Genomic DNA, 13,873 nt, shown 5'->3' on the forward strand with positions numbered 1-13,873 from the left:
AGTGTAGTCATTTTTCTCTGCCTTCAATTATGTTTTAATTCAGCAAAATAGTTTAACATTTGTGGGGTGTGGCAGGATTCTGTTTTAGTTTATGTGAATGTCAAATAAAAGAACTTCTAGGTTTTTTTGCATACAATTATGGGACTAATTAATGATTCTTTGGCAGCTGTTTGCTAATGTGGGTAGGGCATATAGAACTCCAGGTGAAGGATGTGGTGGCACAAAATCTACTTTTGTTTCATTTTTTAAAAATACATGAATAATGCCATTGCATGTGCAGACTTGCATTAGTTGGGTAATAATTAAGGCCATAGTTTCTTCTCTTAAAGTCATCAAATTCTTGATAGCTAGATCTGTAATACTTTTAAACCAAATATATTGTGTACACATTATCCAATTTTATTCTTACTATATTTCTTTTTTTTTAAAATATGTTTTAATTGATTTCACAGAGGAAGGGAGAGAGAGATAGAAACATCAATGATGAGAGAATATCATTGATCAGCTGCCTCCTGTATGCCCCGCACTGGGGATCAAGCCCGCAATCCAGGCACGTGCCCTGATTGGGAATTGAACTGTGAACTCCTGGTTCATAGGTTGATGCTCAACCACTGAGCCACTCCAGCCAGGCCTTACTACAGTATATTTCTTTGTGTTAGAAGGGGTGTTTGTGTAAAAGACACTATACTGAGTACTTGATACACATTATGCAGTTTAGTAAACTCACATGCGTTATCATACTCTCTAAATGATTCAAATGTTTGTGTACTTTCCTTCTACGCTTAAAATTGAGGTTGTCAAAGATGGAATAATATATATGCACAAGTCCTAAAATTCTGATTCAGCTATAACCACATGATGCTCTTCATTTAGAGTGAAGTTTTGCCAAGGCATACAGTAATTTTTGAAGTGAGAAAATAATTTAACATATTTTAAAGATGAAGAAAACCAATCTGAGGTAGTGTAAGTAACTTTTAAGTTCACATCCAAGAAGTGATCTATGATTCAACCCAAGGCTAATTCCAAAGCCTTTGTTCGTTCAGTCCCAACATGCTATCTTCCCAGATTAGTGGAATATAGATACTATATTTTTATTTTTCTGATATAAAACTAAACTTTAGTAGGGGAAAAGATTTTATCTCAGTAGTCTTTTCTGGTAAATCAGTGGTTCTCAACACTGGCTGCACATTAAAATCACCTGGGAAACATTAAAATAATAATAATAATACTTGGGCCCTAACCAGTTTGGCTCAGTGGATAGACTGAACGGTCCCAGATTCAATTCTAGTCAAAGGCACATGCCTGGTTGTGGGCTCGATCCCAATGGGAGGGGGTGCAGAAAGCAGCCGATCAATGATTCTCATCATTGATATTTCTGTCTCTCTCCCTCTCCCTCTCTCTCTGAAATCAGTAAAAATTTATTTAAAAAAAATAAAAATACTTGGGCCCACTCCCAGATTCCTCTCATCTTGGGTCAGTACCATTCATTGCCATATGTTTAAGAGTCCAGTCCTAGCTGGTTTGGCTCAGTGGATAGAGTGTCAGCTTGCGGAGTGAAGGGTCCTGGGTTCAATTCCGGCCGAGGGCACGTGCCTGGATTGTGGGCTTGATCCCCAGTGGGGGTTGTGCAGGAAGCAGCTGATCAATGATTATCTGTCATCATTGATGCTTCTCTCTCTCTCTCCTCTCCCTTCCTCTCTGAAATCAATCCTATATAATAAAAGAGTAATATGCAAATTGACCATCACTCCAACACACAAGATGGCTGCCCCCATGTGGACACAAGATGGCCGCCACAAGATGGCCAGCAGGGGAGGGACTAGGCCTGCAAGGGAGGACAGTTGGGGGTGGTCAAGCCTGCAGGGGAGGGCAGTTAGGGGTGACCAGGCTGGCAGAGGATGGAAGTTGGGGGCGACTGGGCCTGCAGGGAAGGGCAGTTGGGGGGGACCAGGCCTGCAGGGGAGGGCAGTTAGAGGTGACCAGGCCTGCAAGGGAGGGCAGTTAGAGGTGACCAGGCCTGCAAGGGAGGGCAGTTAGAGGTGACCAGGCCTGCAAGGGAGGGCAGTTAGGGGCAACCAGGCTGGCAGGGGAGTGGTTAGGGGTGATCAGGCTGGCAGGCAGAAGCGGTTAGGGGCAATCAGGAAGGCAGGCAGGCAGGCAAGCGGTTGGGAGCCAGCAGTCCTGGATTGTGAGAGGGATGTCCCAGATTGGAGAGGGTGCAAACTGGGCTGAGGGGCACACAACCCCTCCCCCCCACCCCCGTGCCTGAATTTCGTGCACCGGGCCTCTAGTAAAAATATATTTTTAAAAAAGAGTCCATGTTAATAAATTCCTCTTGCCAAGAAAAAAAATTAGTCTCTACTGCTGCTCTACTCAAGGACCACTTTTTATATCTGCACTCATTTCTAAGCATCTCAGTATAAGCTTTGTCAAAGACAAAAACACACACGGGTATCATTTTCTTTCAAGGGGATTTAAACCTGTTCAATGTAGATTTGATTTTCTGTTGCTTTGTATACTATTTTTGTACATGTATTAGACTTTGGCAGCGAGTAACTCGAGCCATAAATGCAAAAGACCAAACAGATGCTACTCAAGAGAAGTACATTTTAGAGGAAGCTCAAAGACAATCTGCCAGAGATCGGAAAACAAAAAATGAAGAGTGGACTTGCAAGTTATTTGAACTTGATCCACTTACAGGAGAATGGCATTACAAGTTTGCAGAGTAAGTAATTATCAGCATAATTTATTGCCTTTATTTCTAGAATTTTTATTGTTAGTTTTTGAGTAAGCCATATGCATATATATGTAAATTAATGTGAGATTTAAACTTATTCCATCTTACCTAATAAAAGAGAAACATGCAAATTAACCATCACTCCACTATGCCCACAGCCAATCAGAGTGAGTATGCAAATTAACCCAACAAAGATGGGGGTTAATTTGCATATGCAGGCGCGGAGCGGCCGGGAGGGGTGTGATGCCTGCTATGAGGGGAAGCTGGACGGAGGGAACTACTGGAGCCATGCTCTGCACAGAAGCGAGGACTTGCTGGCTCCAGGCGGGCCGGGAGCTGGGACATGCCGGTTCCTGGGCAGCCAGGGAGCTGGGACTTGCCGGCTCCTGGGTGGCTGGTAGTGAAGCCAGGGGAAGAAAGGCCTATTTTTGCACAAATATCATGCAACGGGCCTCTAGTTTATTATAAATTTGAATCCATGATAATTGTTAGTCTATAAAATAAGCTGAGGATCAGAAAATTGGATATGACATATCTTAATTTTACTGCTAAGTTTATAATTACTAAAGAAAATCTAATCTAAACTTTGAAAATGTTGTCAAGTGTTTTGTTTAGTCATTAAACAAATGGTGTTTTTATTCCTTATGTAGTACTCGACCATGGGACCCACTTAATGATATGATACAGTTCGAAAAAGATGGTGTTATCCAGACCAAAGTGAAACATCGCACTCCAATGGTATGTAATAAAAAAAGTATCTAGATCTGCTAGGCATAAAAATGTTTTAAATCCTTACTAGGATCTTTGACCACCAACATTTAAAATTAGTTTCAGAATTTAAAATTTTTGGTTGGCAAAATGGCAGAGTAGGCAGTTTCAAGCTCTTATCCCCACAAAGAAAAGTAAGCAGAAACTGTCAGAACAATTTCCCAGAACTCTGAAAAGAGTAAGAGGTTTGCGGTAATTAAATGAACACTAAATCAAGAAAGAGGTGACTTTAAAAATTTAGGATAACTTTATGGCATTTATACTTGCCCTGACCCCAATCCGTTCCTGATGCAGTGGCAGTGAAGGATTCCCACATTCCCAGTATAAGCTCTGGTTACAGAAGGAACAGAACAAACCTTACTCACAAATTGTTTTATACATCTGTTATAACCTGTCTGGCACTACCTGAAGGATTTATACAGGGCCCATGTCTCTGTTTGATATAACTCAGAGCTCAGGTAGATAGGCTGCAGGCAGTGAGTGGAAGTACAATAAGCCAAACTAATAAACTTCAGACATCTAGAGCAAAAGATTATTATTGAAACATACACTAGATCATGAAAGGCTAGGGAAAGATTCTTTGGCAAACTAGAGCATTAAAAAGCCCCGTGTGTCCAGGGAAATTTAGAAAGCCATGCAAATGTCCAAGGCATGATGTTTATGCTCAGAATAGACCTGCAAAAACCCTAAGCTTTTGCCTCAGGCTCAGGTATTAGCATTACAAGCCCAGGTATTAGCTTTGGAGTGCCCCTGCAGAATCATTCTGCTAAGATTAGGAGAATATTTTTTTGTTTTTGTCATTTTTTTTCTTTTGTTTAGCTATTAATGTTCAAGGAAATCTCTGTCAGCTTAACACAGCTAAGGAGCAGAGATTTCAATGACCATGCACAACAATACAGTGGATTTTTTCAAAATTAGTTTGGAAAATTCACTGAACAAATTCAGTAATCAGAAAATAGCAAACCCTGGGGAAGATGGAGAATCTCATATCCAGATTTACCACATGTTAATATGTAGATGTCCAGTTTTCAAAAAAGAATTACAAGGCATGCCCAACTGATGTGGCTCAGTGGTTGAGTGTCAACCCATGAACCAAGAGGTCACAGTTCAATTCCTAGTTAGGGCACATGCCCAGGTTGCAGGCTCAATCTCCAGTAGGGGACATGCAGAAGGCAGGCCATCAGTGACTCATTATTGATGTTTCTATCTCTCTCTCCCTCTTCCTTCTTCTCTCTGAAATCAAAATAAGTATATATATTTTTTAATTTTTTTAAGAATTACAAGGCATACAAAGAAACAGGAAAGTATGACTCATTAAAAGGAACAAAACAAATTGACAAAAAACATTCATGGTGAAGTCCAGGCATCAAACTTACTAGACAAAGACTTTAAAACAACTATCTTCAATATCCTCAAAGAGTTCAAGAAAATAAGAGATAAAAAAACTAAAGGAATTCAGGAAAAAAATCTATTAAAAAATAAATATCAATAAAAAGAAATTGTACAAAGGAACCAAACAAATTCTAAAGCTTAAAAATACAAAAATGAAAAATTAACTGGAGATGTTTAATCAGTTAACTGCGACACATCCAAAACAGAAACCATCTCCACATGCCACAATAGACGCTTATGGCATACAAAGGGCTAACAGAAAAATCAGCGAATGTAGAAATAGGACAATGAAATTATCTAGTCTGAGGCAAAGAAAAGAATGAAAAGTGAACGGAGCCTAAGGGACCTATGGAACACCATCAAGTGATCATCATATGAATTGAGGAAGTCACTGAAATAAAAGAGGAAGAGAAAGAAGGAGAGAAATATTTGAAGAAAGAAGTCCTTCAAATTCCCAGATTTAAACAAAGATATGAATCTACAAATCTGAGAGGTGCAACAAATTCCAAGTAGGATAAACCCAAAGAGACCCATACCAAAACATAAGCAGACTGTCAAAAACGAAAGAGAATTTTGAAAGCATCGAGAGAGAAGCAACTTGTCACATATAAAGGATCCTCAATAGGAATAACAGCCAATTTCTCATCAGAAACCATGGAGGCCAGAAGGCATGAGATGACATACTTAAAATGTTGGAAGAAAAACTTCTCAACCAAGGATTCTGTATCTGGCAACACTGTCCTCCAAAGTGGGGAGAATGTGAGATATTTCCAGATAAACAAAAGCTGAGAGAGTTTGCTGCCACTTGACCTGTCATACAGGAACTGCTAAAGGTAACCCTTCAGATTGAAATGATCAAAGCCATCCTCCTATATAATAAAAGCATAGTATGCATATTGTCCCCTCGATGGGGTGTTCATCCTAGAGTTTGACCAGGGGTTGGGGCCGGCCATGGGAAGGGAGGGAGGCCACGGCCGGCAGCCGCTAGGGACCCTACCAGTGCACGCATTTCACGCACTGGGCCTCTAGTATGATAAATAAAGATTTTCAATAAAGATAAACAAATGGGCAAATATAAAAGCCAATGTTATTGTAGTTTTAATTTATAACCCTACTTTTTATTTCCTACAGTATTTAAAAGATAATGAATAATAATTACAAATATGTTATTCATTGGGTATACAGAGTCTAAAGATATAATTTGTGATACCATAAAGGGATGGAAAATGAGCTATATAGGAGCATAGTTTTTGTGTTCTGTTGAAATTCAGTTGTTATCAATTTAGGCTAAATTGTTATAAATTTAGATGTAAATGTCATTTCTTCAGTGACCATAAAGAAAACATCTAAAACATATAGGAAAGGAAATATGAAGGGAATCAGAACAATTCACTACAAAACAAAATCACCTAAACACAAAAGAAGGTAGTAATGGAAAAAATGAGGAACAAAAAAAGGTATAAGACATACAGAAAACAGTAAAATGGCAGGAGTCTTTATTAATCAGTTTCATTAAATATAAATGGATTAAATTATACAGTCAAAAATACAGTCAAAAAGCAGACTGGAAGAATGGATTAAGATAAATATCCAACTACATAAAAGAATAATCCCATTTACTGCTGCACTAAAAAAATTAAGATGCCTAGGAATAAACTTAACTAAGGAGGTAAAAGACCTGTACTCAGAAAACTACAGGACATTGAAAAAAGAGATAGAGGAAGACAAACAAATGGAAGAACATACCATGTTCATGGATTGGTAGAATCAACATCATTAAAATGTCCATACTACCCAAAGCAATCTATAGATTCAATGCACTCCCCATTAAAATGCCAATGGCATATTTCACAGACCTAGAGCAAACTCTCCAAAAATTCATCTGAAATAAAAAAAATACCCCAAATAGCCAAAGCAATGAAGAACAAAGTTGGAGGGATCACAATACCAGATATCAAGCTATATTAAAAAGCCACTGTTCTCAAATCTGCCTGGTACTGGCACAGGAACAGACATATAGACCAATGGGACAGAATAGAGAACCCAGAAATCGACCCAAGCCATTATGCTCAATTAATATTTGACGAAGGAGGCAAAAACATACAATGGAGTCAAGACAGTCTCTTCACTAAATGGTGCTGGGAATATTGGTCAGATACATGCAAAAAAAATGAAACTAGATCACCAACTTACACGATACACAAAAATAAACTCAAAATGGTTAAAGGATTAAACATAAGACAGGAAACCATAAAAATCTTAGAAGACTCCATAGGCAGTAAAATATCAAATATATGTTGTAGCAATATCTTTACCTATACAGCTCCTAGTGCAATGGAGACTAAGTAGAAAATAAACAAAAGGGACTACATCAAAGTAAAAGGCTTCTGCACAGCAAAAGAAACTATCAAAAAGCAACAAGAAAGCCCACTACATGGGAGAACATATTTGCTAATGCTATCTCAGAAAAGTGTGTAATCTCCAAAATTTACAGGGAACTCCTACAACTTAACAAATAGAAGATAAATAGTCCAATAAAAAAAATGGGCAAAGGACTTAGACACTTTTCAAAAGAGGACATACAGAAGGCTGAGAGACGTATGAAAACATGCTCAAAGTCACTAATCATCCAAGAGATGTAAATCAAAACAACAATGAGGTACCATCTCACACCTGTCAGAATGGCTATCATCAACAAATCAACAAATGACAAGTGCTGGCGAGGATGTGGAGAAAAAGGAACCTTCTTGCACTGCTGGTAGGAATGCAAACTGGTGCAGCCACTGGAAAACAGTATGGAGATTCCTCAAAAAATTAAAAATGGAACTCCCATTCGACCCAGTAATCCCACTTTTGGGAATATATCCCAAGAAACCAGAAACTCCAATCAGAAAGGACATATGCACCCCTATGTTAATAGTAACACAATTTACAATAGCTAAGATTTGGAAACAGCCTAAGTGCCCATCAGCAGATGAGTGGATTAGAAAACTGTGGTACATCTACACAATGGAATACTATGCCACTATAAAAAATAAGGAACTTTTACCATTTGCAACAGCATAGATGAACCTGGAGAGCATTATGCTAAGCAAAATAAGCCAGTTGGAGAAAGAAAAATATCACATGATCTCACTCATATGTGGGATATAATGAACAACATATACTGATGAACGAAAATAGATCCAGAGACAAAGAAACACTGAACAGACTGTCCAACCTCAGAGAGAAGGCTTGACCCACTCAAATCAACTAGGCCTACCAGACATATGTAGAATAGTTTACCTAATAACAGCAGGATATACATTCTTGTCAAGTGCACATGAAACATTCTCCAAGACAGACCATAAGTTAAGGCATATAACATGTCTCAGTAAATTTTCATACAAAGTATTTTATTTTATTTTTTGCCACAATGAATGAAGCTAGAAATCAGTAACAGAAGGAAAACTGGGAAATTTACAATATGTGGAAATTAACACATCTTAACCATTGACAAATGAGAAATCACAAGTGAAATTTAAAAGCACTTGAATGAAAATAAAAACACAACATCCCAAAACGTGTAAGATAAAACAAAGGCAGTGCTCAAAGGGAATATATAGCTGTGAATACCTACATTCAAAAAGATCTCAATAACTTAATGTAATAATGGAAAACTAGAAAAAGGAGAGAAAGCTAAAACCAAAGCTAGCAGAAGGAAATATAGAACAGAGAAAAAACGAGAATAGAACAAGAGAGAATCAGTGAAGTTAAAAGTTGTTTTTTTGAAAAGGTCAGCAAAATTGACAAACCTTTAGCCAGACCAGTGGTCGGCAAACTGTGGCTCGTGAGCTACATGTGGCTCTTTGACCCCTTGAGTGTGGCTCTTCCACAAAATACCACGTGTGGGCTCGCACGTACAGTGCGATTGAAACTTTGTAGCCCATGCGCAGAAGTCGGTTTTCGGCTCTCAAAAGAAATTTCAATCGTACTGTTGATATTTGGCTCTGTTGACTAATGAGTTTGCTGACCACTGAGCTAGACTAAGAAAAAAAAGAACAAAGACACTAATAACTAAAATCAGAAATGAAAATTGGGCCATTACTATTGACCTTACAAAATAAAAAGGATTATAAGAGAATAATATGAGCAATTTTATACCAACAAATTAAGTAACCGAAATGAAATGGACAAATTTCTAAAACCACATAAATTACATAAACTGGCTCAAAAAGAATTCGAAATTTTCATTGGACCTGTAACAAGTTAAGAGATTGAATCAGTAATCAAAAACCTGCATACAAAGAAAAGTCCAGGACCAGAAGCTTCATTGGTGAATTCTACAAACATTAAAAGAACAACTAACACCAATTCTTCTCAGACTTACAAAATAACAGAAGAGGTGGGAAACTTTCAATGATTCCAGCATTACCCTAATACCAAGGCCACATAAAGATACTATAAAAAAATAAAATTATCACAAAATGTAGATGCAAAATTCTCCATAAAATACTGTCAAGCTAAATCCAACAGCATATTTAAAAGATTATATACATTGACTAAGTGGGATTTATCCAAGTAATGAAGATGGTTAACATAAGAAAATTAATCATTAATAGAATAGCAAACAGCACATGAAATCATGCTCAACATTATTAGTCACTAGAGGCCCGATGCACAAAATTCGTGCAAGGGGCTCGTCCCTTGGAGCCCCGGCTTCATCTGGAAGGTCATCTGACTGTCCGGTCTAATTAGTGTATTACGCTTTTATTATTATAGATAAGGGAAATGCAATGAGGTCAGGTACTACACCTCACTAAAGTGATAATAATTTTTTAAAATGAAAAATAGGTATTGGTGAGGATGTGGAGAAATTGGAACTCATATATTGCTGGCAGGAATATAAAATAGTGCCACCCCTATGAAAAAACAATTTGATGGTTCTTCAAAAAGCTAACTATAGAATTGCCATATGACCCAGCAAACGACTACAAAAAATTTGAAAACAGGAACCCAGATACTTGTACATCCATGTTCATTGCAGCATCATTCACAGTTGCCAAAAGGTAGAAGCAATTCAAGTATGCATCAACAGATGGATTAAAAAAATATGGTATATGTTTATAATCTATACTAATAATAGCCTAGGTGACATCACGCCCTCACAAGATGGCTGCGCGCACAGTGGAGGCAGGGCCCAGCGGCCACTCTGCGCAATGAGGCCTGGGGGTCCCACAGCTCTGCGCGGTGCAGAGGAGGCCGGTCCCAGCGTCTCCGCTGCCTTGTGCGGAGGAGGCGGGTCCTGGCGGAAGGTCACGTCAGGGGAGGGCGGTTGTGGGCGATCGGGCCGGCAGGGGAGGGAGTTAGGGACGACCAGGCCAGCAGGGGTGAGCAATTAGGGGCAATCAGGCAGGCAGGCAGGTGAGCAGTTAGGAGCCAGCAGTCCTGGATTGCGAGAGGGATGTCCGACTGCCGGTTTAGGCCCGATCCTACAGGTATATCTATACTAATAAAAGGGCAATATGCTAATTAGAGCGGACATCTTCCGGACGTCATTCCAGACAAAACCACGGCGGTGGGGGCTGAGGCAGAGGTGGTTAGGGGCGACCAGGCTGGCAGGGTAGAGCAGTTAGGGGCAACCAGGCTGGCAGGGGAGGGCAGTTAGGGGACGACCAGGCCAGCAGGGGAGAGCAGTTAAGGGTGACCAGGCAGGCAGGCAGAGTGGTTAGCGGCAATCAGGCAGGCAGGCAGGCAGGCAGGTGAACGGTTAGGAGCCAGCTGTCCCGGATTGTGAGAGGGGTGTCCAGCTGCTGGTTTAGGCCCGATTCCTGCGGGATCAAGCCTAATCCAGCAGTCAGACATCCCCCGAGGGGTCCCAGAATGGAGAGGGTGCAGGCCGGGCTGAGGGACCCCCCCCCTCCCTTTCATGAATTTCGTGCACCGGGTCTCTAGTATACATAGAATAAACTTGCTTAACTAGACCTGCTTTCTGATTTAGCTAAACTTTTTCCAGCCCAGTGAAGCACACCAACTTCTCTTTCAGGTAATTGTCAGCAACACAGCAGTAAATATCAACACGAAGCAGATTGTTATTGTAAATTATGCAGGGAGAACAAAGGGTAAAATATTTAACTGCAGCAGTGTTTGACTATATTCTGCGCAGTGAGAAAACCTGAAGTCATTTTCAAGGTCCACCATTTCTTCTCTTCAGTCAGGTCAAGTTTCTAAGCTTTCTAAATCTCCATTTTCCAGCTAATGAAAAGAAAATAGGATTCCACCGAGTCTTCTGTCTACCTACTCCAGGACTTCTGTGAGGATCAAATGAGATGAGGCATGGGAAAACGCTTCACAGACATTTGGTTAAAGTGTAAAATGTTTCCACCTGGCTATAAAGCAAATCGTGTTCCTGGGCTGAAGAAACTCCAAGGAGGCTAGTCGCTAGGGAGGGGAGGCCAGACTTTGCTACATGACGTTATTACCCGGCTCCCATAGCCACTGTTTCCAGATTGGGCTGGGCTGTGGGCCGCATTTGCACCATGGGATCTCGGCAGCATCGGCTGCGATTTGGTGGGCTGTTGCTCCAGGGTGGTGGCAGGGCCTGTGTCCCACTTGGGAGAAGCCCAGTGTTGCTTTGTGGGCACCAGGTCCGCGTTGCCGTTTCTCTGTAAATGGACAGTGTGCATCATAGCAGCTTCTGCATTGAGCGTCTGCCCCCTGTGGTCAGTGCACGTCATAGCAACCAGTCAGGTGGACACTTAGCATATTAGCATTTTATATATATATAGACTAGAGGCCCAATGCAAGAAATTCTTGCAAGTGTAGGCCTTTCTTCCCCCAGCTGCTGGCACTGGTTTCCCTCTAGCACCCGGGACCCAGGCTTCCCTCCAGCCCCAGCTTCGTCCAGAAGGTCGTCTGGAAGAATGTCCGGTCTAATTAGCATATTACGCTTTTATTATTGTAGATAGCTTTTCACCAGTCTTCATTAAGCTCCAATTTGAACGTACTTTAAGAATGTGGATTTGGAATCTAAATGTTACAAAATTTTAAGTCTCCATGACTTGAAGTAGGAGGACACAGTGTAGGTTGAATACACATTATTTATTTTCTATAATAAAATTATAAAAATTTATTTTTTATTTTTAACACATGAATAACATTTTATAAAGTTATTTCAAAGAATAGGTTATTGGAAATTGTTTCTATTTAGAGCAGTAAATAGGTAAGAACAGAGTTAAAGGCATATGACCACTGATTTTGTTTTTGTAAGCATATAAATTACCTTGCTCTTCTGATTCTAGTTTCTTCTCTTGCAAGCTTCTTAATATAATAGAGTCTAAAGTTTATTTTTCTAAGGGAAATTTAGCTCTAGTTGATGGTTTGATATGCTTTTGTGCATGCACTCAGATGTTTGTAGTAAATTTACATCATGTTCTGCAAAGTGATATTATAAGATGCTTTCTACATTAATCAGATACTATTAAAAGTAAATAATTTTATTGGAAACACATCATCATCAAGTGGAAATGTTTATAACTTTGGGAACAAGATAAGTATGATTAAAAAGAACACTATTATTTAACATTCAACTAGAGGTACTAACTGGTACAGTTAGAAAAGTGGTGGATCTATATTTATATTTGTGTTTGTATTAAAATGTCTCTTGAAGGTTGTACAAATAGCAGTGACTATCTATTTGCAGGGGAGGAGAGGAGACTGAATGTATAGGGATCAGGAGTGGGAGAGGAACTCTTAATTGTATATCTTTTACGTTTTTTTATATTTGTGCCAAATTAATATTTCCTATGAAAATTAAATAAAATAGCCCTGGCCAGGTAGCTCAGTTAGTTGGAGCATTGTCCCTACACCAAAAAGTTGTGGGTTCAATCCCCAGTAAGGGTGCGTACAGGGAGCAGGCAACCGATTGATGTTTTTCTCTCTCTCTTTCTCTCTCTCTCCTCCCTTCCTCTCTAAAATCAATAAACATATCCTTGCATGAGGATTAAAAAAGTAAATAAAGTAATTTTATTATATAAGCATATTATATCTTATTTGTTAAGTTTTAATTAGACTATATCACCTTTGTTTATGTCTAAGTATTGTGCCATTGAACAGATAGTTTCAACAGTTGTACATTGGTCTTTAAAATTCAATGCAAATTCACATGATAGCATGTTTATATTTTCAGGTTAGTGTCCCAAAAATGAAACATAAGCCAACCAGACAACAGAAGAAAGTGGCAAAAGGCTATTCATCTCCAGAACCTGATATCCAGGACTCATCTGGAAGTGAAGGTAAAAATATTTATTGCAGATTATTCACTATAGGAATCTAATTTTTTTAAAGGATATCATCTGTGTTTGAAAGATGAAACATTTTTATATTAATTTAAGAAGATGTAAAAGTTTTGGTGGGGGCAGGAATGGTGTGCCAAAAAATATTTTTTAATCCCTATTTTAGATTATAGATAAATTTTAAGACCAGGCCACAGGTAAAGGCATGGGGTATGGAAAAGGGGGAAGCATGCAAATCAAGAACCACACTGTAGTGTTGCTCTTATGCCTGGTTAAGCTTCTGAAAAATTGTTGATGGCGTCCTAATTTCAATTCAGGAAGCATTTTTGAGCTTTGAGATTAGTTCCATGCTTTAAAAAGTTTTTCATTCTCTGAATAAACTGTTGTAATTATAGAAGTAAAAATATAGCTATACTAAAATTATGGGCTAAATTAACTAGTGTGCCTTGTTCAAATCAGATGTGTAAACTGTGTGGAACTACACAGAGATATAATCAAGAAAGGATTGAAGTAATGTCTGAAACACTGAGAACAGGTTTTTTTAAAGGCCTACTCTTCAAGCTCACACTAAACTGGGGAGCTCATTTTTATAGAGGCAACACGTGAGGTGAATAAATGATAAATGCCAGGAAAGCAGTAGAAGAAAAATAGTTAAGAGTTGAAAGGTAGCTGAATTCAGTTTGGGGAAGTGTTCTTAGAGGAA

The 13,873-nt window shown here is 39.1% G+C and overlaps 1 protein-coding gene across 4 annotated transcripts in view; it reads left to right on the forward strand.

The window, feature by feature from the left end:
* OSBPL8 (oxysterol binding protein like 8) overlaps positions 1-13,873 on the forward strand; it is a 182,313-nt gene that overhangs the window by 160,775 nt on the left and 7,665 nt on the right. For all 4 annotated transcript variants that reach the window (XM_028148630.2, XM_008143827.3, XM_028148635.2 and 1 more), the window contains 3 exons: positions 2,540-2,725; positions 3,388-3,475; positions 13,065-13,170. In XM_028148630.2, the coding sequence (XP_028004431.1) occupies positions 2,540-2,725; positions 3,388-3,475; positions 13,065-13,170 (380 nt within the window). The remainder of the gene's footprint in view (positions 1-2,539; positions 2,726-3,387; positions 3,476-13,064; positions 13,171-13,873) is intronic.

This window comes from Eptesicus fuscus, chromosome 7 (genome assembly GCF_027574615.1).
Source record: "Eptesicus fuscus isolate TK198812 chromosome 7, DD_ASM_mEF_20220401, whole genome shotgun sequence".
NCBI lineage: Eukaryota > Metazoa > Chordata > Mammalia > Chiroptera > Vespertilionidae > Eptesicus > Eptesicus fuscus.